The sequence below is a fragment of the Melospiza melodia genome, chromosome 15, assembly GCF_035770615.1.
Source record: "Melospiza melodia melodia isolate bMelMel2 chromosome 15, bMelMel2.pri, whole genome shotgun sequence".
Classification (NCBI taxonomy): Eukaryota; Metazoa; Chordata; class Aves; order Passeriformes; family Passerellidae; genus Melospiza; species Melospiza melodia.
This window is the reverse complement of record NC_086208.1, coordinates 2964310-2991801: the sequence shown is the minus strand read 5'-3', so window position 1 is coordinate 2991801 and position 27492 is coordinate 2964310. Positions and strand designations below refer to the sequence as shown.

Here is a 27492-nt window from a genome sequence, read left to right as displayed (position 1 = left end):
CAAGCTTCCAAATCTGCAACTTCTGCTCATTTATGGCACTTTGACCCACACCAGAATGCCAGCATTGGGGTTTTTTTGCAATAAAACCCCCTGATCTGGACATCCAAGCAGCACTTCAGCCTTGGCAAGGAGAGCTGTGGGTCCCACAGCCAAAGCTCCACCTGGACCCACAAAGCTGCTGCTCCTCTGTCTCTCCAGCCCTCAGCATCAGCCTGAGGAGGCTCCTCCAGCATCCTGGAGAGACCAGGCTGCACCCAGAGCATGGAACAGAGGGCAGCACTACCCCCTCACGTCTGAGCTCCAACAGGAGAACTCATGCCATGGAACAGCTGCACCCCAGTCCCTCTCCTGTGAGCACCTGCCCATATAAAAGTATGTGGAACATCCCGGATTTAAGAAAAACTACTGGCAATTAGATGGGAAATAGTGGGAATTAAAATGAGCTCCATCCACTACACATGCTCTTTATTGAGACAAAGAGCTAAGAGAGCCTCTCTCCCTTTCCTCTGAGTAACTGGTGCAAACACCTTCAGACAGGGAAAGCCCAGCTCCTGGTGCTCCCCAGGGACCCCACAGGACACATCCATGGACACAGGAGGAGGAGCTCACCAGAACTTCCAAGATTTCCACACTGATACTCCTAAATTCCTGCTCCAATGAAGGTTTTATTCCACATCATCCCCCCTCTGCAGACTCAATTCACATATTTGGCTCCAACAGACAGAACTTCACCTATTCATTTGATTTCCTCAGACCATAAAAGATTATTTTAAACTAGCAAAGAGCTACTAACACAACCATGAGACCACTGAGCTGGCAGGAGAGCAGGAATATCAGAAAATAATCACTACGTGGCAAGATTTTACACATAACAAAGTAACTTATCTGTTACACATGTTCTGCAGATTGAGTCAAACTGTAATATTTTTCAAAAGAAAAAAATCTACTTCAGACCTGGAATCTGTAAAGTTTGTACCGTGTAAGAGGATAAATAAAAATATTCCCATCAACAGGAGTCAGCTCACATGGTTCCATCAGTGGTGCCCAAGATGAGAACCACCGTGGAAGATCCTGCCTGATGTGATTTGAAACAGAACAATTACACCATTTAATGTCAGAATTTAACCATTCTTACTTTCCCAAATTGCTAAAAAACACTCATTTGACCAGCAGTTTTTTCCATATTCCATTTGCACAGAGCTCTCTCTTAAAATACCAGGATTCAATCAACCTACAAGGAGTATTTTTTTTTTAATCCCAGCACTCAGCATTCAAGACCAGATTTTCTTTCAAGCATCCTACTATCTTATTGCTGGCAAAAAGGAAATAAAGAAGTTACTTTTTAAGCCAGCATTTGGCATAACGAGCAGATAACATCGCTGCAAAGCTAAGGAGGCTTCTGTGGTATTAATGGTCTCATGCAAGGGCTTTTGAGAGAGCCTTCTCCTGCCTCACCTGGCTGAGATTACGTTTTCCGTAGCCTATAAAGAACCAGGATTCAATCATGGACCATTAAAGACAACAATGGTAAAAGGTGTGAGAACTACCGCGGCTGAAACGCTGCCAGACCGCTCATTTCTGGGCTACTGCGGCAGTTCCCAGGCAAGTTCCTCTCTCTCCACAGGTTGCCGGTACCGAGTCCGTGCCGCTTCCAGCAGCCCTCCCGAGCCGGGGCAGAGCCCGCCCGTGCCCGGCTCCCCTCAGGGGTGAGCTGCAAGCCGGATCCCCCTCAGGTGTGTCCTTCTCCCCTCACTGGTGAGGTGCAAGGCTGATTCCCCTCAGGTGTGCCCTTCTCCCCTCACTGGTGAGGTGCAAGGCTGATTCCCCTCAGGTGTGCCCTTCTCCCCTCCCCGGTACCAGCGAGCCGGGAGCACAGGTGGGTGAAGCGTTCAATCCGCCGCAGAAGGGGCTCCAGATGTCCCTTGTTCGCGGGGAGGCACCGCCGCCGCTCCCCGAGGCTCGCAGGGGCCCCTGCTGGTGCCCGCACGGGGGGAGCGGAGCGGGCTCAGCCCCTCGGCACCGCTCGCCCTGCCGGGGCCGCCCCGGGCCCCGCCGCCCCCCGGACCCCTCCGCGCCCCCTCACAGCTCCGCGCCCGCCGCCGCCGGGGTCTCGCCGCGCTCTTACCCGTCAGGAGGCTTCGGGAGCCGCTCCGCGCCGCGGCGCCGGTCGGTGCGGGCTGCGCGAAGAGAAGGGCGATGCACAGGGAGCCGAGGAGCCGCCGGGCTCTCCGCGCCGCCATCGCTCCACTCCCCGCGCCCGGCAGCCGGGCTGCACCCAGCGCCAGCCCCTCCCCCGGGGGGCTCCTCCTGCCTTCCTTCCCTACCGGGCGGGTTGCGCGGAGGCGGCGGAGGGAGAGCGGCGGGCGGGCGGAGCGGCCGCGCTCCCTCCCTCACTCCATCGCGGGCCGGGCTCCGCCGCTCGCTCGCTCCGTCCCTCCCTCAGACGGACCCCGCGGGGCGCGCGCCGCCTCCCGCCCGCCCCCGCCTTGCGCATGCGCGCGCTCCTCCCCTCCCGCCCCCGACCCCCGCGCCAGGTGTGCGCGCGCCCGCCCCCCCCGCGCGCGCCACCGCGCCTGCGCGTGCGCCCGCGGCGGGGCGGGGCCGCCGCCCTCTCCTGAGGGGCGACGCTTTGCCCCCCCCCCCCTCTCCCCCCCCCTCCCCTCAGGCGTTCGGTGCGTAAAGTTCGTGGGTTTTAAGGCAATAAATCCATGTTTTCCCCTCTCCTGGACCAGCTCAGCATGAGTGCGAGACCTGCGCGTTTTCCACACGTAAAAACATGGAAAACCAGACGGTTCGGCACCAATCCGGGTATCCCCGCTATGTGGCGAGCCGGAGGGTGTGGGAAGAGGGAGCCCTGCTCTGCCATGGTGCTGGTTACCAGCGATCCAGAGCCGCCCAGAAACCCGAAATGGAGCTAAATGCAGAAAAATAACTTGCGGAAACTTATTTTCTTTGGGAGCGACTCTGCTGCTCTGTTCGGGATGCCGCCTCTCCCAGTAAACATGCTTCTCAAAGATAAATAACGTGAAGAAAAGGCTAGACATGCTCCGAAAAGGCAAATGTATTTTCATCCTCCTGGGGGTAATTAGTTTTATACAGCATTTGCCATTCAAATCCAAATCACTGGAATGCCGCATCGTTACCAGCCCGTTCCAGCCCTACTGCCACATCCAGGCTCCTTAGAAAGGACACAATAAAAACTATAAATATACATTCCTCCTTTATTAATCATATGGAGCGTACCCTGATATTTTTTCCATCTCAGCTTGTTTCCCACTAAATTATATTTTTACAATGCACACGGTGTCCTTGATCATTTTATTATTGACTAATTGAGTCGTCTCGTTCAGGACATAAATTATATGGGGACCGGGGCTGGAGGTAACCAGGACAGAGCCAGACCCGCAGGACATGTAACATGGGTACATCCCCTGCAAAACATTTAACAACGAATTTTAAATTTTTTGTTCTAAAAATCCAGGCTTTTACGCTGGTTGTGAGACTCCTGTTAAGGAAAGTTTCCCTTGGTAACCTCGGTGTGTGTGGCAAGGGTGTCCCTCTTGTTGCGGGCAGCTCTATATTCCCGTGAAATTCTTCTTGATCCAGCAGGATTTGCAGATTTGTTTATGGAGAGGGTTTTGTGCGAGGCAGAGGCTGGCAGAGTGCTCAGTGCCCCAAACGCAGGTGTGGATTCTGCCGTACAGGGATGCACACAGTGAATTAAACGCTGACGTGACTGCAAAGCACCAGCTAATACAGGTGTCTGAGGCGTCACTCCTTGTGAAGCTTGCTTCATTATTTTATGTTTCTGTCAGGAAACAGGGGGTTTGGCCACTAAAAATATCCCGGGGCATTTTCACAATGGAATAATTACCTCCTCAGAAGGATGTTTGGGTTTCTCCAGCTTACCCTTGCCGAGCTATGCTGCTATCTGATATGCCACAAGGATTACCAGCAACCAGCTGCAATTTATCCTGAAAATGGAAGCGGTGATTAAAAGGCAGGATTGGTAGTGTAACTCCTATTAAAGCTGGTTAGCAATTCCCATCATAAAATCCTGCCCTCAGTCGCATTTAATAGGGCCAGACTAACCACTGTGCTGAAATTTAGGCATCTGAAGTTCATACCTTGGGTTAAATTATAAACATTTCTCCTTCTGTTCCTTCTGTCAGGGATTTTCTAGCCTGAAAATGAGAGTGGTCACTTTGTCAGAGGTGTTCCCTCAAACCCTGCTATGAAAACCCTCCTGAAATCCTGCTGGTTCTTGGCAGGAGCTTCCTGGTGCTCCCACTCCCCAGCAGCTCCATCCTCAGCACAGCCCAGGGCTGTGGGATCAGGGCTGGAGCTGCAGCTCCAGTTCCTGGCTGCTCTGGACCATGCCATGCCCACAGGTAGGAAGGGCAGACCTGTCCTTCCAGTCTTCTTGGGAAACACAGAGCAGGAAGCTCCTTGAAAAACACACACTGGGGACAGGAACTGGGGCTGGGACAGGTAAGTTGGCAGGCACAGAGGCTCTGGAGAGAGACAGGTTCTCCAGGGTGGTGAAAGGGAATGAGCAGCCAGAAGGAAAAACAGGTCTGCCTGGAGGGAGGCATAAAGCAAAGCTCCTAAGAAGGAGTCTGGAAGCCAGGCTGCTGGGAGAAGGCTTTAAACCAGAGTGGAAATGGGAGAATTGCTGGGAGGAAGACGTGCAGCCTGGCAGGACTGGGAGCTGTCCCTGAGCTCTGATCATGGTTTGAGGGAGAGCTTGCTGGGCAAAGGGATCAGATGGAAGAGCTGGGAAAAGGACCCCAAGGCTGGGTGTAGGATGCAACAGGGCCTGTGGGAAGAGGGAATTCACTGGGACAGTGATGTAGTAATGGGAATGACAGAAACTGGGGCAGAGCAGAAAGGTGAGGATTTGGGAATGGAAATGCACACCACCAGGAAAGCAGTCAGCAGTACCTGAAATACACTGAGCATGTGCCTCACCCCCTTGGAGTGCTGGAGCTTGTGCCAGCCATGACATCCCTCATCACAGAGGGAAATTTCCACATTGCTGATGGCCTGCATCGATGTCAGCTCAGGATTACATTACTGGGGTTATCTCTACATGGGAAAGAAGTACATATTCAATAAAGCAACAGCAATCAGGCTGCACTGTAACACACTCCCCAGTTATCAAACACCAGGATAAAGGCAACCAGTGCACAAGAATATGCCAGGCTCAGACACTCAACCAAGGTCAGAGAACCCAGGCAAGTGCCCCAACAACTTCCACCTCATTTACTGCAAAAATCAGATGTGGGTATTTTAATGCACCTTGTGAGGAACTGCTGGGCAAGCAAGCACAGCACTGTGGGTGGGGCAGGTGACTGCTGCTCCCAGAAAGGATTTTTAGCCTCTGGAATCTGTGGGATGCAAAGCACAGTCCCTAAACAGACCTGCCCAGCGCTGCACTGATTGTGCAGTCAGCACTGCCCAAGTGCCTGGGCTCACATTTTGAAGCCTGACTTGCAGAAATGAAGAACTCTTGCAGATAAATCTGCAATAACTGAGAATTTCTACAACTTCTGACTCAATTAGATGCCCGGCCATGTTCTATTTTCTGACAAAATCAGGCCATTGAGTATTTCTAATTGGATCTCTGAAATGAAAAGATAATTTTTACTATTCTGTCTGTACACCCGAGTTCCTCGCCTGTAAAATAAGGGCAACACCAGTTCTCGCTACAGTGTTGAGAAAATGAATTAGAGTTTGTGAAGCACTTGGATACCATAGTGATGAGTCCCATGGAAAAGCTCGGGAGGAAATGAATAAATCTGTCTTCAGAACAATATTTGAATAGTCTGCTGTAAATAAAGCACAGGCCACACAGTGAACAGCAAGGAGAAAATAAAATTATTACTTAGTGAGCACAGTCTATTCTGTACAATGAGTGAGGCCAGGAACCTGTTGAAAGAACAGCGTGTGATCTAATTAGAATTAAATACTGTATCATAATGCAAATGCATGGAAGGGACAAATTACAGTTTCCTAGGCCACCTTAATGTTGGTATTTCTAAACTTTTAGACTCTTGAATTTAAAAAAGAACTCCACTGTTAGGTGCAAAGGTGTAATACACATGTATAAATGATTTCCTCGCCCTTTAATAGTGGGAGACAATATATTTACCTCCTCTACCTCAGCCACTTAAGTGGAAAAAGTGTTTTTCTCCTCTTGGAGATATCTCAGCCTTACAGCCAAGATTTATCGCTGTCATTCACACGCTGACGTCGAGATTTAAATCCAAAATTTCCCTTCTTTGGGAGTCTGTGCACGATCATCAGAGACAGACTATTCTCCAGAGAGGGAGCAGAGGAGGACCCTCATTTCAGTGATTAAAATTTTGTGTTTTGCTTGGAGTGCTTCCCATTGCAAAGCAGCCCCCTGGTTTTGGTGCAGAGGCAAGGTTACGGAACAACAACTCCCCTGATGTGTGCGACTCCTCAGTCCCGAGGCTGCACGGAGCTTTCCCGACTCCTGCTGAGACTTGGAGCCGCTTCAGAGCAGTTGTAAATTGCTCTGGGTTATCTGTGGCCCACAAGAAGGGTGATGGAATTAGGATTGCACTGTTCAGTGCCACTCTGCTCGTGCCTATTTTTCTCATCGTGATTTCTCTGTTGCTTAGCAGGATGTGAGGTGACACTCAATCGTTACACCAATTTATTGTTATCCAGAGAATTTTCTGTTACCAGGCATCCTCTGGCAGCTGGTAAAGACAATTTGGGATAAGAAGGGGCTGCAGCACAAATAAAGACGTGGCTCGTTAAGTTTAAGACTTAGAGCTGTGAGATACCTTCAGTTTAACCTGCTGTGCTGCCTCCCTTGTGTGAGGCATTGGCTCCATTCATGGACAGCATCTGGCACATGGCCTGTCCAATTATTCCCAATCTCCATCCTGATTCCAGCAGCAGTGCCTAGCAAGGTGTGCTGTCTTTCATCCTTCAATAGGAGCTAGATTTATTTTTTTCATTTATTTTTTACATTTATTGCTCACAGATGTGGTTTTGCAAACTGCTCTGAGGTTAAAAGTCATCCTCTGGACTTTGCCAAGCAAATTTTAGGTTAGCAGGTCATATGCCAGAAACCCTCCAACCCAGCATGTACTTCTGTCATTCCTGAGGTCATGAGGAGTTCCAGCTCCTCCCTGGAATCACAGAGGGTCATAAATGGAAGCAGACCTTCCAGTCACTGAGGAGAGTTCCCTGAGAAGGCTGAGAGGAAGGTGGAGCTCCTTGATTGCCAGGTTGACAGAGTCTGAAACACAAACAGGGCAGTTGGTGTAAAATGCTTTAAAGGCTTCCCCTGTTGAGCAAGGAAGCTGCTGAGGTCTGATCCAATGTTTGTTTATTTAGGGTTTTCAGAGGTAGATGGAGGGAACCTAGAATCCAAAAGGCAGGTTTTACTGGAATCCAATCAGCAATTTGAAAGAAAAGGGTAATGCATATGTTATCAGGAAGTGCATAATGATGTGGGATATGGCTCTCTGGGCATCCAGAAGGAGAGAAATGCAGATAACACCCAAGGGGAGAGGCTGATGTTACTGCAGTCAATGGGATTTTTGTCATCCATGTCAGTAGGGTGGGATTTCATCTCTGGAAGCCTGTCATGGCCTGACACTGTGCCACAGGTGCTCACAGGGACTGTGTTTTCCTGTTTTGGTGTTTGTCATCAGTCCTTGTTCTCAGATGAGATCATTACTGGGGACACACTGACCATCCCCTCACTTTTCTGTGTCCCACTTCTCCCTGAGCTGCAACAACTCATCTTTGGCCTGACAGACAGAATCCAGTAAGAGAGGAGACAGATGGTCCAGGCCCTCTCGTGCGAGCAGGATCAGTCTCCTCTGCTTCTTCAAAACCACATAAGCCAGGCAAGGATTCCAGGTGGTGTTTATCCCAAAGCTTTTCCAACAATCCCACAAGAATGTTAATTACTGACACCAACAATCTTGTTCTCATTCATATAATGGGAGTGCCTAAAGGTCTTACCTGAGGTTGTGTTGGGCACTGTAGGATCACACAGGAATAGGCAGAGGGGTTTTAGTGCAGGTTATCCTGACAGGAGGTCAGAACCATGGAGAGCTGTTGGAGGTAGAGCAGCAGGGCCACCTTCCACATCTCCTGAGCCCCAGTGCTTCTGCTCTGTAAACACCATCACATTTCCTCCTGTGCCAGGGGAAGTGAGACTGAGAGAATTCAAAGTGAGAGGAAAACTGTGGAGAGGAGAAAGGAGAACAAAAGGGAAAGAATTGATGCTCAGCACACAGAAATGGTCATTTGCCTCTGGGCTTGGGAAATCAAAGAAATAACATTAGGCCATCAGCAGAGGATGCCTGGAAAGCACAGCCCATCACTCCTGGGGATCCCAGCACACCTCACAAACCTCACCTCTGCCCATGGCAGGAACCAGCAGCAGCACAGCCCGGCCCTTTCTGTGTGACACCTGAAAGGGCCAGCTGAGGTGCTGGGCCATACAGCTGCAATCACATGTGTTTCCTGGAAATGGAAACAAAAGGCCTCGTTATCTGTGAGAGATACAAACAGATCAGCCAGAGTTACATGAGCAAGTCCACACATAAAACCTGACACCAAATAGACTTGGTTGTTGTGTCAACACCCACAACTCCCACAGTTCCTTTTGCTCTGTATCTCAGACTGTGATTTCAGGTGTTTAAAACTGAATATACAGAAACAATGATTCCAGGAGTCATTGCTTGGACGTGGTGGCTGAAGTGTCCCTCTGCTTTAAATGGCAGAATTGGAGGCACAGAGTGCTGTTAGGACCTTGTGATGGAAGAGTAAATAAGAGCAAAATTACCTCAGTCTGCTACTTCAACAATTCAAAACTGATTCAACAATTCAAATCAGTCACTGCTATGATGTAGGGAAGACAGGGACAATGAACCACAGAAACAGGAAGGAATAAAGACATTGGACAACAGGTTGGGACAGGGACAGAGTCCTGTTTGCTGTAATAGTCTTGTTCATGCACTCTCAGACAGCCCTTTTAAGTCATAGTTTTGGCTTTGGTTCCTCCAACTGGAATGCTCAGACAAACCTCACCACCCTTTCAAATGCTATGAAGGAATTTCCTATAAATAAAATGGATTTTTCATGGAGGAAATATTGGACTTCATTTTTACCACATTATCTGACAAAGGGACAAAGCTGAACAGTTGTAAAATTCAACTTTTCAGAACAAGACCTGGTTTACAAAGGGCTTCCATGCCAAGCTCATAGTGTGCCACAGGAGGATGCCTGGAGCCCTGGCAGATTCTTTTGCCACAGGACCTGTACACTGTGATCATGGTGCTTCCCAAATCACCTTCCTGCCAGGAAAGGTTGTGCTGCAGCACCTGGGAATGCTGCAAAAGTCTGGAGAAGCCCTTGGTGATGTAGCTGTCAGAGGAGAGCATGGAGGTCTCTTCCCAGAGAGCAATAGCAGGGTGCAGCCCTGATTTGCTAAGGAGAGAAACAGGCTTCTGTTCCCAGCAGGTTCTGGTTTAAAAGCAGAGTTATTCACTCATTCTGCATACATTTTATTTTAAAATCATTCTAACTTCTTGCAATTCTTAAGCATCTCTAAAACCAGGGTGAATTAGCCAACATTCCTTCCTGGTGTCACCAATGCAACCTCTTACCCCATCAGCACAGTCTGACTCTTTCTCAGCTGCAGGACTGAGCAATATGGGGACATAAAAGAAAAGCAAAGAACATACTTTGTGCCAAGGAATGGTGCTGTTCTGAGAGCTCTGGCAGGGAGAATGAGGGCAGCCTTCAGACAGGTGAAGTCTGACTCCTCAAGCTCCAATCTGACACTTCTCACAGACATTCATTTCACTTTTTTTGTTGTTATTTAAATATCCCTTGAGGGCAATACTTCTGCAAAAACACCACCTTTCCCCCACCTTTCCATGCTCATCCCAGGGGGCTGGTGATCAAAGCCAGGAGAGCAAACCAGGGGCTCTGATGGGATGTGGAACAGGGGTGATGGAGCTGTGAGCCCTCAGATCTCCCTGACAGGTCTGGGCACTGCACGTCAGGATTGCTGGGTCTGCTGTCACCCAGGGCTTCCACCACTGCTGTTATTCCCTCAGCACCTCAGTGGCAGGTTTAAAATCAAATTACATGAGTGCTACAGGCTGCAGGCTCTGCCTGAGCCCTGAAGTCAGAGGATTTGAAACAATAAATATGCCTGGGTGGCATTCCCTAAGAAATGTCATCCTTAGGCTGCTCCTCTGTTCCTCCTAAGGGAACCTGACGGGACTCATTGACTGTTCCTGGAACTGCAGCAGAACTTATTGATTCTGGGAAATATGAAATGTGTCTGAGAGGTCACTGTGGGACTCTGTGTCCAAGTGAGACACCAAGGCCTTCAGAGACACTGAATGGGGCAGAGGGAGCAGGTGGGGACAAACCAAAGGTGGGGAGTTGAATCCATGAGGGATCAGTGGGGTTTGAACAGCACCACCCCAAGGAGAGGTGAAGGTGCTGATCCAGGTTCCCTGTGACCAGAAACCACCACAGGGTAAATGCTGCCCAGGCTGTTGCTCCACCTGCTTCCCTCTGCTCTAATACACATTTTTAAGGGATGCTCTTAGAAGGACCAAAAGTTGAAATGCATTTCCTCCTCCTCCCATAGTGAAGGCACGTGCTGACAGGGAAATTTGGGAGGAAAATGCTCTTATGCTATACAGGCAATGGACATTTTGTGCACAAGCAAGATGCCTTCACATTCCCAGAGGAATTCAGCTAAAAAGCATCACTGCCAAAAACTGGAGAGAATTCAGATGCTTGGAACAAACTTATATTGCTAAAAGTGGGGAACTGGTCAAGAAAGATGTTCAGGCTATCAGAAGTTGTTATCAGAAGTGTCTGAAAGCACAGAAGTGTAGGAATTCAACAAAAATCAATTTCTCAAAAAGACTCCTTCCATGACCAAAACCCTTTGGTGAGGGCTGAGCAGGAATTGAGCTTTATGTCTGTATCATGTGGACATTTAGATTCCATGAAGCAAAGCAATGGTATTTTTCAGCCCTGAGCCCTCTGAGGCAGGTAACAAATAACAGAGATTTGACAAGAGGGAGAAAAGCTTTCTCACAAATCTCGTTTTCCCAGTCCCAAAGGGCTGCAATCTGCCTCTCACCCTCTCTTCCATGCTGCTGCTCAGTCCATGATCTGTTGAGTTTGTGTTTTCAGATGGGAGTCCAGTGTTTTCCTGCTGACCTCCAGCACTCAGCTGCTCCTTCTGGGGTGTCATTGTGGTACCCACCACTCCTGAGGCTGCCAGGACATTCTGGAACCACTGCCTTTGGAGAAGGCAGCACAGGGGAGCACAAGGAATGGTGTGACTGACATTTGTTTTTGTGTTTACTGCTACTACTGCTGTTAACGTGTCTTGATGTTTTTTCTAAAGAGCAGAGTTCATGAATTATGTTCAGCTTAAAAAGAAAGCTGTAAAAAGTACCAGTGAAAGACATCAGGAAGAAAAAACTCAAAACCACTCCTGTTATCTTACTCTCTCACTCGTCTCTCTTTTTTTTAGGTTCTGCATCCAGTTTCAGGCAAATGCAGCAGTGCCTGGGGAGTGGTGCCTCCAGAAGGCTCCTGCTGTGGGAAGGGAGCAGTGGGAACTCAGACACAAGAGCACTGAGCTTGCTGTGAGCAGTTTCCACACCAGGGAGAGGAAAAACTGGGTCTTGCTCCTGGCTACAGGTGGTTCTGACACATGAAAGGTTTCACTCATTCTCAGTTGAGACAAATGAATGATGCCTGCCCCATTAAATGTGACTAAGATATCTTGCACTTCACCTAAAACTGACACCAAAGGGTAGGTTTAGATGGGATATTGGGAAGAAATTCTTGCCTGTGTTTGGTGCTGAGGCCCTGGCAGGGGTTGCTCAGAGCAGCTGTGGCTGCCCCACCCCTAGAAGTGTCCAAGGCCAGGTTGGACAGCGAGTGGAAGGTGTTCCCACACATGGCAGGAGGTGGAACAAGGTGATCTTAAAGGTCCCTTCTAACCTAAACACTTCTGGGATTCTGTGATCAAGAATGTGAGAATGCCAACACAGCCTGGAACATGCACAGAATCCCTGTCTGGAGTTCCTGGGTGGGGTGACACTGCAGCAGGAGGGTCCAAACCACAAAGATAAGTTATTCATAAAGATATTCAAGATATAAAGATATCAATATAAAGATATCAATATAAAGATATTCAAGTTGTACACCAACTTACAAACTTCTAGGAACTTAATTAACCCCAACAAAAAGCTACACACAGATTTTGGGGATTGAGCAGTGACATTGCTCTAAGTCACTCCCACAGTGGGGATTTTCCCTCTGACCAAGGAGCTCCCTTGTTCAATGTATGGGAAAACACAGACAGTAAAAGAGATTTACAGCTGTGTTGGAAAGCCTTGTTCACATCAGAACACCTTCCCCACATACCTGAACAGGAGAATGGGGATTTTAAAAAACAGGAAAACCTGCACAGGGTGCTCAGTAAATCTGAAATGAGAACACCCACCTTAAAGCTCATCTCCTGTATGGAATTTTCAGTAAATCTGAAAGGAAAGCACCCACCTCAAAGCTCATCTCCTGTATGGAATTGCTACCTGGAGTGCAGCTGACACCAGAGGAAAGGGTGAAAAGGCTTAGAGCTCAGTGAGAGATAGTGACAGAACTGGCAGCAGTGGACCCTGCTGGGTCACCAGAGAAAGGGGGAAAACACAACCCTTTGTGATTACAGTGAAACACAAATAAATATGTTGGAAAAGAACATTCTCTATTTCCTGCAAGCAGTAAAGTTTGGGGGGGAAATGGCCTATGACAAATATTTTTCTCTGCTGGAGGCAGCAGCAGGGCTCTGACAGGCACGTTGGAAAACAGACCATACGTTTGTGCATATTCAACAGCCCCACTGGGAGACATCATTTCTCAGGCTGCTGTTGGGGTTGTGTTTGGCACTTGAACTGTTCTGGGGGCTTTGATAGTCCAGGATCTGTGCAGAGGATGTTTTGTTCTCGGGGAAAAGAGCACAAGCACATGACCAGAAGCTCTGATCAGCTATTGAAAGACCCAGACCAGCAGAGCTCAACAACACAACTCCTTTGTAATGGAAATGCCATACCTAGGATGAAATTAGGAAAGCAATGTGTACAAGAGGGTTCTGAGAAGGTTGAAGTCATCCCCAGCATTCCTGACCAGCAGAAAAGGATGCAAAGTTAAGACACCTCTGAGTGGAGAAGTGTCGACCCAATTTAGCTGCCCAAGCAATCAATGAGAGATCTTTATGAGTGTTCAGGAGCCCTAGCACACAGATCTTCCCAGGGAAGCTGAAAGGAGCTAATTAATAGCCCAGATAAACAGAATGAAATGCAAAGCTGGACATAGATCTTTACAGCCCAGTGCTGACTGTGCTGAATTCTCTCCTTGCACTCCCAGCTGACCCCAGTGAGGCACCAAGATTAATGCTTGTACAAAAAGCTTTTGCTTTCCACTTTTTCTAAAGCACTTGCAGACTGTCCACTCGAGTGTTTCACCTGGCTGCAATTAGAGACAGTTTAGTCTTGACTTACAGACTTAGCTGGGTGTAGTTTTGCTCTCCCCATCCCACTCTGAGCACCCTGAAGTGACACCTCTCTGTCTTTACTGCTCTGGCTGCCAGGATGTGAATTCCCTAAATAATTGAGACTGTTTAACTCCAAATTGCTCAGCTCCAGCTGGGCCACCTGCCCTGTTTGCAGTGTGGTTGGGGACTCCCTGGTGCCCCAAACTGACATGAGGTGATGATGCCACTCAGAGTTAACACACAAACCCCTGGGCAGGAGAGGTTGATAAATCATGGGAATCCTCCTTGTTCCCAAGAGGTGCAGAGCAAGGGCCCTCAAAGGAGATTTAGGAGGAGTTCTAAGGCTGGCCTTGAGCATGGGATATTTCCTGGACAGGGGATTTGGGGTCATTTGGCCTTTTCAAGAGCAGGTAAAGAGACACAAGCTGGCACTGGGGACTGGGCTGCTCCAGCCATGGGACACAGGGCCAGCCCAGCAGAAGCAGCTCCTGCCCTCTGCCACCAGACTGAGACCATTTTGATCCAAGTGTTTTAGGGAGAAATACCAGTCAGTCTTGTCAGCAGGAAAGGTCTGTGTGGGAAGACATCCCTTCAAGTGCTTGGAGATGGCAGAGGAAGAAGTTAAACACTGAGAGTGAAGAGTCTGCCTTGCACAGGCAGCTCCTGCAGCAGGGAAAGCCAACAGCAGGTTTTCCAGGATCATCATTTTGGACTAAGATGCCTAAATTTTGTGTACATTTCACCTTAGACTCTGCTTGGATGCAGCCTTAGATGTCCCTTGTTTTTCCAGTGGAGAGCAGCAATACTTCCATGCTGTTTCCCAGTGACACTGCTAAACTTTTCAGGAGCTAGGGTGGAAGGTACAGCACAGAAAATCTTCATTTTTCAACTAAAGTAAAGTGAAAGAGGAAATCAAATCACAGGGTCAGACTGAGGGCACTGAGAGGATTCACAGAATCCCAGAATGGTTTGGGTTGGAAGGGACATTAAAGTTCATCCCATTCCAGCCCTGTCATGGGCAGGGACACCTTCCACTGTCCCAGGCTGCTCCAAGCCCTGCCCAGCCTGGCTTGGGCACTGCCAGGGATGCAGGGGCAGCCACAGCTGCTCTGGGCACCCTGTGCCAGGGCCTGCCCACCCTCTCAGGGAGGAATTTCTTCCCAATATTCCCTCTAACCCTGGGGTCCAGAGAGATGTGAGATGCTCGAGAAAGGTAAATCTCGGGCTCGAGGGCTGCAGCTGACCTTGACTTTGTTCCTCAAGTGAGGAGCTCTCCTTGTTCCAGAAGGAGCCTCTTTCTATATGGAGGCTAAAGATCATTAAAACCTTCCAGAGGACAGCAGCCAACATTCCCCTTTCTCCCAGCTCCCACTTCCTCACACACTCCCTTGACTGAGGAGGAGGAGCAGATTCTGCTTGGCCTGATTTGGAAGGGAGACACAAACCCCACTGTGAGGGATTTGGAGTTACCCAGCTGCACCTCATTCCTTCCTGTCCCATCATTCTAGTGCCCCAGAAGTCCTGGAAAATAAATAATATTTGTAATTATTGGGTTATTCCTCTACATAAATGTAATCTTTCTATCAGTGCTGTGCATAAGGATCTGCAGAGAAAACAGGAATGTTCTTGGGATTGGAGACCAGTGGGCAGAACATTTTTTGCAGGCCCACACAAAACCTTTGGGTTGTCCCAAGCCAATGTCCCAAAGAAGGACATCAGTCAGCACTTTCACTGCTGAAATTCCCCACCACCAAGATAAATACATGAAATATTAGTGGGAATATTGAGAAATAACCAAAACTGGAGCAGGAACCACAGTGGAATGTGCTCGCAGGGACATGCACAGGCACAGCCTGTTCCATGGACTCATGGTCATCCATGATCCTGGCTCACAACCCTTCCCTGAGACCTTCCACCAGCCTCAGGTCCTTCTGTACACAGCCAGTCTCATGGCCTGGTTTAAAGCTCTAACAGCTTCATTTTGGTTCAAGCTCAGCTTCTCTTCTGGACTAACAGGCGTTTGGGAAGCTGTGAAGATCACACCATCATTGTGGGAGAGAAAACTGTTCCCCCATGGCATCCCCCTTGCTCTGTGCCCACAAACCCCAGGGTTCATCACACAGCCTGAGTCTGAATGGAAAGAGCCAGCTGGAACCTCTGGAAACCTGGAATGCTCGTGGGATTGAGGAAGGGGGAAAGCACAAGCACTGGCCCCTTCTCAAAAAGCTGCACACCAAGATCCCAAATTAATTCTTACTCCAGCACTCAGGAACTCACTGGAGTCAGAGCTTTGGGATTTAACTGCTGCTGGAAAAGGAGGAAACTCCTGTTTGCATGCACAAAGATTGTGAGTTTTCTTCCTCCACTCCAATGGAAGTTTAATCCAACAGGCCCCTTGCTGTGTGTCCAGTGGCCTGGTCACCACTGCCTCAGGTGAGCACAAATCCAGTGGACTGACATGGGAAAACAATCTGGGCTGGAGGTGTGCTCACATAGCTTCATTTAGATCTTGCCTGATGGGAGAATTGAGAACCAAAGATGTTCCCACCAAACCTACTCATCCAATTACTGGAGCACTTTGAAATCGTGATACGGATCAGAGAGCAGCCTGCGCCTTTCCCAGGACAGACAGCAGTGTGCAGACACTGCACTTTTGGGAAGCATCAAGAACCAGACACAGGAGCTTTGTGGCTTTTCTTCTTTGGTTCTGACTTGCTCTGACTCCTCACCTGCTCACCATTAGCACCCCGTGGTGCAGTAGTGTTTGACATCCCTGTAACAGCCCCTGATTTATATGGCCTCTCACAATCCCTCCTCCTCTGGGCAGCCTTGGGAGCAGCAGAACAGACATTCTGAAATGGAACTGCTTTGAATCAGTCACTGCCAAAGGAGCAGACACCTTCAAAGAGCATTATCTTTGTGAATCAAACTTCACCCTTCCTAAATGATCTCTTTTTTTTAATGAAATGGAGCTTTTAGGGTTTGGCAGAAGCGGACAAATACTGCAATGGACAGACTTAAAAAAAACAGGTGAAAGCATGACTGAGATTCACAGTCACAGAATAAAGGAAAGAAAGGATCCAGGGAGAAATCCAGTGTGCTACATTCATCACTCACTCATTCAATTACAAGGATTTGAGCAACTGTGCAATGAAGGGCATTCAAGCTCCCCATTTTATGGTGTACCTCTGATGCTTTTCCACATGGCACTGCAGGAGATGAGCCGTGCTCCTTTCTACACCCATTCCCCACAGAAAATCTGCAAACCATCACCACTGATGTTCCCTGATTTAGAATCCATGTCCTAACATTCTCTGCCTCCAAAGCACGGCCACCACTTCATGCCCTGCTTGCTTTAGGAATGTGGTTTTCCTTTGGTCTGATGGGAACACCATGATTATGTGCTGCACGTGCCAGGGAGGCAGGGCTGGGTGGGGAAGGAGAAGGGAGGCTTCAGCTCACAAGTGATAGTACCTATTTTTGGCTCCCAGAGCCAGGCTGTGCTTCTCCCACTCTGTTTTGATGCTCCAACACATTTCACTGGAGATGTCACCAATCCCAGGCAGTCACGACAATCTGGGGTGCTGGGACTCAGCCTCGTGGGGGAGGGAAGACAAGCAGCAATTTTTCTGAAGTCTGTGGCAGGAACAAATGGATTTGTAGTGACTGTTATTTGAATATTAGTACTTAGATGAGGTTATTTTTCAGTCTGAGCATACATTAGAACACAGGAGATGTACACCTGGTGCTCCCTTCCACCTGGCTGCAGTGGGACATCACCTCTTCCTGAACTTCCATGGTGAGGCTTTCAGATGTGGTTAAACATCCTGCAGAACCAAATGCCCTCTTGCTCCCCACTGCCTGAGACACATAAAACAGACAAAATACAGTGAGTTAATGTCCTAAGTGTGTTTTACATAACTACAGTGCCTACTGGGGGTGCACAGGATTTCCCCAGAACTCCAACTGCTACAATTCCCACTGTTGTTAAGTGACAACTTATTTACATCCCAGAATCCTAAGGCAGCACAAGCCAAGGTCTCTGCTCACCTCACCTGCTGCAGGTACCCCCAGGAGGTTGTGAGAGCCTCCCCTCCAAGGCTGTGCTTCAGCCATGTGAAAGGGGAAGCCCAAAACCTCTCCTGAAACTGAACCCTCGACCTGGGCCCCTCAGTCTGGGCTGGGGGGCTCCCCACAAGCAGGACACCCTGTGCTCCTGCCCCCAGCAGCCTGGCCCTGCCTGCACCCTGCCCTCAGCCCTGCAGCACTGAGCAGCGAGGGGACACAAAGCTGGGGCTGCCCCTGGATCCCTGAAGTGTCCAAGGCCAGGCTGGACACTGGGGCTTGGAGCAGCTTGGGACAGTGGCAGTGTCCCTGCCCATGGCAGGGGGTGGAACTGGATGAGCTTTAAGGTCCCTCCCAACCCATTCTGTAATTCCAAATCCAACAGGATCCAATGGAAGACAAGGCAGAGGGTGAGGAGCTCAGGCATCTCTGATGCCAGGCCAGTGCTCTGGGAAAGGGGGGAACCAAAAGCCAACCCTGTGGACCTGCTGCTCACCCACCAGAGGATCAGCTTTCCTTTCTTCAGCTGCTTCTCTTCATTCTGTCTCCTGCAGCACCCTGTGCTATGGAGTGACAGAAACACGTAACAGCTTCTCCAAACACAGTTATCTTTAGAAATGGAACAGCAAAAGAAAATGACACCATGTAGACACTGTAAAAAGCCTTCACTACAAAAAAAAAAAAGTTACATTCTTGATCAAGGAACAAACTGGTCTGAATAGTCACAATCACATTTTACAGCCATGTAACTCTTTTTATCTTTTTCTCTCCCAACATCTGAAGAAGATGAACATCTGATTCCTTATGTGGGAATTGCCTAAACCAGCACTGGGAGAAAATATGCAGCTGAATATTGATCTGAAAAGATGGAGTGAGTTCAGCCCTGAGTTAATGCTGCAGGATTTTGGACAGGGGCTGGCAGAGCTCAGCCCCTCTCAGGACCAGCCCCAGCCTGGTTCCTGCCAGCCCCAGAGCCTCAGGCTCCTTCAGCTCCATTTTCAGCAAAGGTTGGCTGAGGGAGCACAGCACCATTTTACTTAATCATGGTTGGAGTTCTGGTATCCACAGCAAAAAAATCCTGGGAGCAGAGTGTATTTTCATGATCATACAGAGTGGTATAAAATGTCTGCACCACTTCTTTCCACTCCAGCCTGTGCCTTTGAAGTCATGGTAACAGTTTTTGGATCCCAATCCTCTGATGAGACTCCTTGATTTATTAGGTAAAACATCTGGAAAAAATGAGGACTTGTGGCAGTGTAAATCCTCCAGAAGGAGCAGAGAGAGGTTTCATCTGAGCAGCCCTCCTGCCAAACCCTGGAAACCTGAGCCCTGGCCACTGGCCTGAGGGTGCTCCGGGCTGAAAAGCTCCAGCAGGGCCCGATCCTGTTCCACCCAGTGGCCAGAATGAGCTGTGAGCAGAGGCATGTCCAGCAGCCCTGGGGCCATGCCAGGCCCTGGGAAGGTGTGCAGACACTCGGGTGGCAGCAGCAGCGCTGCCCTGACAGCACCGGGGGGCCCCTGCTGTAAATCCCGGTGCTCTGGGAGCCCTCTGGGGTGTAAATACCTGCAAATACCTGCCTGGCACCCCACAGGAACAGGCACCAGCCAAACCCACTGCCCGAGAGGGGCCTTGGGGTGGCTTTTCCATCCCATAATTACAACAGGAATGTCAGAGAAGAAAATGGTTTGGAAGGAATGAAGCCCATGGAAGTAACAAACAAGGCAACATGCCCTTTGTGAGGCAGATTCCTCCTTTTAGGTGACATGCCCTTTGTGAGGCAGATTCCTCCTTTTAGGTGACATGCCCTTTGTGAGGCAGATTCCTTCTTTTAGGTGACATGCACTTTGTGAGGCAGATTCCTTCTTTTAGGTGACATGCCCTTTGTGAGGCAGATTCCTTCTTTTAGGTGACATGCACTTTGTGAGGCAGATTCCTTCTTTTAGGTGACATGCACTTTGTGAGGCAGATTCCTTCTTTTAGGTGACATGCACTTTGTGAGGCAGATTCCTTCTTTTAGGTGACATGCACTTTGTGAGGCAGATTCCTTCTTTTGGGTGACATACACTTTGTGAGGCAGATTCCTTCTTTTGGGTGACATGCCCTTTGTGAGGCAGATTCCTTCTTTTGGGTGACATGCACTTTGTGAGGCGGATTCCTCCTTTTATTTGGAGCCAGCCCTGAGGTAAGAGAAGAAAAGAGGAGAGAGGGAGCAGCAGGAGCAGCTTGCTGTGCAGGGTGTGTGCTGGGCAGACACGTGTGGGAGCACCGTGTGTGCATCCGGCGCTGGGCACGTGGGGGCAAAGGTACAAATCACCCAGGTACCTGACTCACAGTTATTTACTCTCTGCCTTCCCCACACAACAACCCAGGTTCCAAATTTCAGCACTGAAAATCCCCTGAGAACCATCCTTTGCCAGTTATTTTCCCATCTAAATCCCTCTTCCAGCAATTGGAATCACACAGTTCAAACAGCAGCCCTGATGCCAATGGTGCTTTTTGGAGGGGGTGTAGGACTGGAAGAGGAGGGGGAGTTTGGGGAGTATTTTTTTAATCAGATAAATTATTGCTGGGAAACCAGCCACTTCTCTCCATTCAATTTATACTCTATGGGGAATCCATCTAATACCCCTGCTCAGAGTGTGAGGCAGGACCAGCGAGATGCTGTATCCAAGCAGGGAGGGAGGCAAAAGATGGGATGGAGTGCAGGGAACGAGCAAACAACGGGAGGAAAGGGCTCTGGAAAAGCCTGCAGAGAAGAGGGAAAGCCAAGGGATGTGTCTGCAGCTCCTCAAACAAGGGAGGAGGGGAGAAAATGGATTTCTCTGCTGGCAAACTGGAGCAGGCTGGAGCATGGGCGATATGGGATGGGATGGGATGGGATGGGATGGGATGGGATGGGATGGGATGGGATGGGATGGGATGGGATGGGATGGGATGGGATGGGATGGGATGGGATGGGATGGGATGGGATGGGATGGGATGGGATGGGATGGCTCAGAAACACAAGGAGCTTTTCACCTGTGGGGAGGTGGCAGAGCTGCAGGCAGGATGGAGGGTCTGATCAGGCTCAGCTTGAGTTTGCAGAGTGAGTTTGGTGATTTCCCCTGTTTCCCAGTGGAACTGGGAAGCTGCCAGCTCACCTCTCTGCTGTATTTGGAAGTGATGAACCCTTTGCTGGCTGGCAGAGAGAAGCCAAGGGCTGGGAACAGAGACAGTTTGCAGGGTTCCAGGATGCTCACAGGGCAGTGAGTCTGGGAGCCTTGCCCTGCTGCCTGGGCATTCCTCTCATCCCTGTTTGTGATCCCTGCTGAGCTCAGGCTCTGCTGCAGCTCCAGGGGTGGGGACAGGCTCTGTCCCTGGGAGCTCCTGATCCAAACGGGCACAGCTGGAGCTGGGCACTGCCAGCAGGGGCACAGGCAGGGAATTATTGTCCCAAGCCCACCAAGCAAGCTGGTGCCCAAACCTGCCCAGAGCCTGCTGCCCAAGCAGGACTGGCTCTCTTTCATGTGCTAACACCAATTTAGTCCTGAGGCTTCCCAGTCCAGCACTTCCCAGTGACTATAAATGCACACAGAGTTTTTAAAGAATTACAGGGTAATGGCACCTGAATGGGTGTCGAGGTGCACTTTGCTGGCCTTTTATTCTTCTTTATAACAAAGAATTCAAAGCTTTAGTGGGAGAGTTGGCAGTAAGCTCAGGAGATGGGGAGACTTCTGAGGATGATTTCCCAGATTCTGGGAGTGACTACAGTACAAATAATGTTGGAAAAGAAAGGAATTGACTCAGCAGGAGGCAAAAGGGAACAAGTGGAAGAGTAACTCTGCTCTGGAAAGCCATGAGGAGAATATGACACAAAGCAGAAAAGAGAAATAAAGCCCAAAAAAAGAAATCTAATGTGTATTTCAGAGGGATTCCTTCTGACAGCTTGACTGTCCAAAAACTGCTAAGTGCCATTCTCAGGGAACTGGGCCTTACACGAATTTTGGCCCAAAACAGCAAAGAGATGCTTTAACTCAGAGCTCATTTCCATCCTCCCCAACAGTCCAGGGGCTCTCTCCAGCCCCCCTGGCTCAATCTAAGCAGTGTGAAAGTGTTGCTCCTGACATTACACCTTCCTTTCCCAGGCAAAACTAATGCTTGAAGCAACGCTGATCTAAACACGTAATTAAACCCCCTCTAGCCCACCTACCTAATAAACTCATTTCCAGACACCAATTAACCTGTGAGGTTATTACTGGGGATTACAGATCTCCCTAGAACTCCTCATGTCAGGATGCAGGGAGCCCAATTGTTCTGCAAGTGTCAGGTCATGGGGATCACCTTAACCTTGGATCCTTGTCCAGCTACCACAGTCCTGGGAATAAAATTAATAACTTTCTGGCATTTTCTTCCTCTCTAAGAAATGGAGAAAGTGTTATCTCTTCCTCCTCATATTTTTTCCTTGTATTTCGAGTCCCCAGACATCTGTACTTTGTTAAAGCACTGCCCATTTCAGAGGCTTTTTCCAGAACTGGATAAACTCTGGTGACAGATATCCAAGCTGCTTTGTACATTTAGTAGTCCCTAAATGTCTGGTTTGGAGTCTGTTCCAGATTCTAATCATGTTACATTAAGGTTCAGGGACTCAGTAACCTCTCCCTGCTCAATCCCCAAGAAAAACAGAAACAACAGCCCTTCAACCCTGGATCAAGCACAAACCTCTCCAGAATCCCAGCCCAGAACCTTCTTTCATCAGTCTCTTTCTGTGATCCTGGACTCCACAGGATGTGCAGATTCTCCCTGTCCAAGGCAAGAACACCCATGACATGACTCAGGATTTCCCCTGACAGAACAAGGTGGAGAGGCTGCTCATGGCCAGCCCACTCACATTAAGGGGCTGTTAAAGCCTCTCCAACCTTTCTGGAGCTTTGCTGGGCTGTGGGAGTTTTGGGCTGCTCCCTTGTTCCACGTTGGTTTTCATTCCTCATTTCTTTGACACCTGATGCCATGTGGTTTGTAGAAATCCCTCTGGGCTCAATAAACTATGGAACTGAGCCTCCTTATTCTGCTTTTTCCTTCCACCTGTGGGGACTCTGCTCTGGGTTTCTTTTTCCTCTGTCCAGCTGCAAACTTGCAGGTAACTTTTGGCAATTTTGTATCGGTGAAGTTACTCCCAACTCTGCTGACTGATTTTCAGAAGGAATTCAAGGAAAGGGAAGAAAACAGCAAGATACCTCTTTAGAAACCAAGACTGGTGCAAAAGGGCTGCTGGGAAATCTTGTTTTCATCACCCACAAATTCCCTGATGCTGGAAAACGTCCCCCACTTTCCCATCTTCTCCCATTTGCTGCAAGTTCTGACAGGAACAGCTTCTGCAGGGAAGAGCCGACTGTGCCAGAACGGGAGCGCTGCTGCTCCTCCACCGCCCTCCCCTCCCCAGATCCCCACATTTCAGCCCAGAAAATGGAAAGTGCTCTGTGTTTACCAACCCTCCTGCTCCTTCCTGCTCCACCAGGACCTCTGTGCCTGAGCCAGGTCTCTGCTGTTTACAAGCCCATCTGCTGCTGTTGCTTTTCCTCACCTCAAGTTTGAATGCTCTGTTCAGGATTTCACTCACCATTGTGTTGGGAACTGCAAAGAGCAGCTGAAGATTTCAGGTGGGAAGTGAGCAGCAGGGAGAGAGGAATGCAAATCTGTTCTCATCTAAAGAACCTTCAAAATAATTTTTAAAAAGAGAAAAAAACAGATGAAAGAGGAAATTCCAAATGTTTTCAGCAGCACAGTCATTCCAAGGAGAGTTTGTCTTATATTTTGGTGAGAATTTGAACACTTAGAACCAGAAGGGAAAAAGCACAAGTGTTCCAATGGCTGTTGCCCTGAAATTACCTTGGTCCCTCCGGTCTCTGCAGTTTAGTCTCTGTAGGAGCTTCAAGCCTCCACTTTGCCCAAACCTGTCAAAAGTGAGTTGAGATCTTTCCATGCAGTGGAACTCAAGGCTGCATCTCTCCAGAAGATGAGGGGAGACCCTTGGGAGTCAGAGAGAGACTGAAGATGTCTGTGTCTGCCCAGAGGCCCCTGTGAGCAGCAGAGCTGCTGCCCTCCTGCCCGAGCCTGCACGAGGGGTGCTCTCTCCAGAGGCTGATGGATTCAAGCTCTCCCCTATCCCTGCCTTTGCCAGCAGGGAAGCACAGTGAGGAACAAGCCTGGGCAGGTGCTCAGACAGCACCAGGCTCCTGCCAGGAGCAGGGATGGGAAGCAGCCAGGCTGTGGCTCATGCTGTGCTCCTGGACGCGGCGTGGCTGCAGTGGGAACCAGTGATCCCCAGCTCTGCTGGGCCTGGGTTCTGTCTGCTCCCAGTCCATGCTGGTGCCTGGATTGGAAGGGAAAACAGAAATTGTTTTCCTGGGCCCTTCTCAGAGTCAGGAGAAATAGGAGAATCCAAAGAGCTGAACTGCTCTGACCAGAGAACATCAGTGGCCGAAGTGTCTTTGCTCCAGCCCTTCCTGGGCTTCACTCCTGGAGTTGGTAACTCAGGCAAGGACTGGCTAAAGGGAGCAGCATTTGGAAGAGGCTCTGCTGTGCCCTGAGCTCTGGGAGGCCCAGCCTGTGCAGACCCACCTCCCCTTCCACGTGGGAGAGCAGACATGGCCGGTTCCAGAGCAAACATCCAGGGGAAGTTCACACTCTGTGTGTGTGGACAATGACTGAGAAGGAGCAGGAAGAACTGGGAAGTGGAGAGGATGGATTCTCAGGAAGGAAAAGCCCACCAGAGGTTCCTTCTGACTGTCCCTCTGTACCACTGGAGCACAGTGGATCAGCTGCACCAGCTCTCAGCCAGGAATCTGCCTGCTTTAGGGAGGAACACACTGTCCTACTTGGCAGCTCCCTGGCCCTGCCCTACCAGCTCAGCACAATGCACCGATCCCATCCAGGGCTGGAGGCTGTTGGGAAAGGAGATTCCCTGCAGGGCAGGAGGCCCCCACTGTGGCCAGGGCAGCTGCTCTGCTCCAGCCTGGAACCAGGAGAACATTCCCTTCCATCTGCAATGCCTATGGCCCTTCCCCAAAGGATGTGTGGGTTTGGGTTATCTCTCTTTGAGGACTTCACCATGCAGAGCAAGGTCTGAAGAGCCCAGAACTGCTCAGAGGTGCTGAGTGAGTGCTGGTTCAGCTTCCCCAGCCCAGAGCACTCAGGGAAACTGCTGGATTTACAGACACACTCCCAATGGAGCCAGCAAGGTGCTGGGATGCCCTGGAAATTCAGTGCTGAGCAGGTGAGGGCAGAAAGACTGAAATCAGACTTTGCAAGAAGTTCCTGCCTCGTTCACTCCCAGAAATGTCCTCTTTGAGCAGAACTGTTCCTGGGAATAGCTGTGTGTAACACCAGGCAGTGCTGCAGCTCCAGGGCCTGGAGCAGGACCTCTGGAGCACACATGCTGTTCATTAATGCTAATCCAGGAGCAGGGATGATGCGAGAGCAGAACCTCTGAGGGGATTAAGTACACAGATACCGCCTCACGGAGCTGCAGCGCAGGGCGGGATCCAGCCTGAACAGCCTCCAAAACTCACTCAGATCTCGTTGCTCTGGTTTGGCCTCGACTCCAGCAGGATAGAAGGAGCTCAGGGAGACGGTGGGAGAGGGGAGAAGGAAGAAAGGAAAACAGCCTGCCCCCCGTGCTCCCCCAAAAGCAGCGTTCCACCGCCGGGGCTCTCAGCGTGCACTGCAAACTCGCCTCCCTTCCCTCGCTCCCGCTTACATTGTTCCCTTTCCTGCAAATTGTTTCCACATTCTGTATAAATAACCCCGGTGCCAGCGAGGGGGAGGGGAGGCGCAGGGAAGGGGTGGGAGGAAATCCAATGGCTTTGTTACTTTGGAAAAAGAAGGTGGAGGATGGAGAGGAGCGGCTGGAGCTGGAGCCCTGGCAGACGGAGCACAGAGTTGCCATCGAGCTTGCGTTCAGACCTGGAGGAAGAAGAGTAAACAAGGAGGAGATTATATATAATTACAGACAATCATGTTGCTGGGGATAAACAGGAATCAAAAGCACGGAGGCACTGGAGTCTGGCTCATCCCCAAGCACGGAACAGGAGCCAGGCAGCGAGAGGCACTGCGGCAGGAACGCGCTTCCCTTCGGGCCTGCTTTCACTTAGCTCAGGGGCTGGGGGCTTTTTCCTCTCTTTTTGGCTGGAGGCGTTCCCCCATCAAGAGAGGAGCCCATCCAATGGGGAACAGAAGCCAAAGTGAAGTCAGCAGAATTGTTGTCTGTGACATTCACCGATTACCCTGTGAGAAACGTCAGAAATGTCTGGAAAAGATACAGCCCACAGAGGTCAGCGGGAACAACAACAACAGGAATTTCTGAACAAAAATGGCTTTAGAGACACTCCAGAATCTGTGCCTGAGTGTCCTGTGGGCAACTCCTCTTTGGCAGGACACAGAGGGGGAGATGCAGCTCTGGGTGACACTCGGGTCCTGCTTGTGGTTCCCAAGGATCCAGGGTTTGCTTAATGGTGAACAAAGCCATGGAGAAAACCTGAAACAACAGCAGATGGGCCATAAGGGCTGTGCTGTGGGTTTTTAAAGGAGGACTTGGGGGAATTTAACAAAGAAAAAAGGAAAGGAGCCTCCTTGGTTCCCTCTAAGGCTCTGGAGAGTCAGAGGGAAGGTGACAAACAAAGGACAGCAATCGCTGATGGTGACAGGAGGAGATTGTTTAGCAAGGCAGTGTGAAGAGCTCTCTCCCAGGCACTGTTTTCAATCCAAATAGCTCACAGCCTGCTGAATTCTTAAGCCATTTTGCTGATCTCTCAGCTGTTCTTCATTGAGAACACAGGCAGATACTTCAAAGCAAAAAAAGCAGAAAGGAAAAATAAATATATATAAGAAACAACCAGACCTGTGTTTAGAATCTGCATAAGATCAGAGGAGGCAGGGAATGCTCACAGGCTTCTTCGCCTTCTCCTTTCGGTACAGGTGCTCCAAGTGTCCTTTCCCCTAAGGAAAGAAAATGGATTTTTTAAAGGGAAATGACATTTACTCTCTGAGAACAGTGGCACAGTTTGGCAGATGATATTATCTGCCTATCTGGATGTAGGACAGCATATTTTCTGTGCATTCATCATTATGGGCAACTTTCCTCTGGGATTTCTTCTGCTGATAAATCCTTCCCCAGAGGATGCACCTGTGTGTGTGTGCCCATGTGGGGGTGAGTGGAAGATCTCTCTGCTGGCCATGTACAAACTGTTTGGGTATCCCAGACAAGTGACAAAACAGGAGTCATGTTCCTCTCAAAACTGCTGCAAAGAGCTCAGAAAGAGCAGAGGGCATGGACTTGGAAAAGACAGTAAAGGGTTAAAAAAGGTATTTGGAGTCCAAGTCTTATCTACTCTAAATTTACATCGACTCTGTGAGGTAATATTTAAGCAATCTCCTCCCGTGCCAAGTTACAACAGCTCCTTCCAAATATCCCAGACAGTGAACAGAACCAAGACTAAAAAAAAAGATAAAACAACAGCAGCAAAAATAGCCAAGTGTGTCCTTTCCCAGTGCCCCTGTGCAAAGTGGGGCACAAACAGTGCCAGGACAGAGCCAAGGGGTGACAGGGTAGCTCTGGACAGGCTACAGCCTCTTCACTTTCTCTTTCATTTGTACCTGACCAAGAACAGAGAAGGACACAGAGCTCTTGTCCCAATGTTCTGGCAAAACCGAAATGAGGTTACTGATCTCCTGCAAGCACAAATGAACATCAATCACCAAACACTCATCAAAGCACAAAACACAGTCCCTTGGTGTTGTTAGACAGCAAGAATTAAGAGTTTATCAAGCTGGAAAGAGCAGATCCTCGAGGGAGAAT

General features: G+C 49.5%; 1 protein-coding gene and 2 long non-coding RNA genes across 17 annotated transcripts in view; all 3 read right to left on the bottom strand.

Moving 5' to 3' along the window:
* NEO1 (neogenin 1) overlaps positions 1–2424 on the bottom strand; it is a 178600-nt gene extending 176176 nt beyond the window's left edge. For 4 of the 10 annotated variants that reach the window (XM_063169383.1, XM_063169387.1, XM_063169389.1 and 1 more), the window contains exon 1: positions 2126–2422. In XM_063169383.1, the coding sequence (XP_063025453.1) occupies positions 2126–2240 (115 nt within the window). In that variant the 5' untranslated portion in view covers positions 2241–2422. Of the gene's footprint in view, positions 1–2125 lie in introns of all 10 variants that reach the window. The other 6 variants (XM_063169391.1, XM_063169393.1, XM_063169392.1 and 3 more) reach the window with 2 other exon arrangements.
* Positions 2425–3252: 828 nt separating this feature from the next.
* Positions 3253–18262, bottom strand: LOC134425111 (uncharacterized). Of its 3 annotated transcripts, none has more exons than XR_010029607.1 (6): positions 18160–18262; positions 17069–17455; positions 8014–8237; positions 4945–5088; positions 3910–3974; positions 3253–3808 (listed from the first exon to the last, which is right to left on the bottom strand). It is a non-coding gene; the product is annotated as an uncharacterized LOC134425111 (long non-coding RNA). The 3 variants fall into 3 exon arrangements; XR_010029606.1 differs by having other exon boundaries at positions 3253–3974; positions 17069–17230; positions 17314–17455; XR_010029605.1 differs by having other exon boundaries at positions 3253–3974.
* A 27-nt stretch (positions 18263–18289) lies between these two features.
* The window catches only part of LOC134425110 (uncharacterized), a 91300-nt gene continuing 82097 nt past the window's right edge, over positions 18290–27492 (bottom strand). Inside the window, exons 7-12 of one of the 4 annotated variants that reach the window (XR_010029602.1) lie at positions 26536–26633; positions 23526–25601; positions 23129–23351; positions 22556–22825; positions 22359–22439; positions 18292–19837 (exon numbers count right to left, since the gene is read on the bottom strand). This is a non-coding gene — a long non-coding RNA (uncharacterized LOC134425110). Of the gene's footprint in view, positions 19838–22358; positions 22440–22555; positions 22826–23128; positions 26173–26535; positions 26634–27492 lie in introns of all 4 variants that reach the window. The other 3 variants (XR_010029603.1, XR_010029604.1, XR_010029601.1) reach the window with 3 other exon arrangements.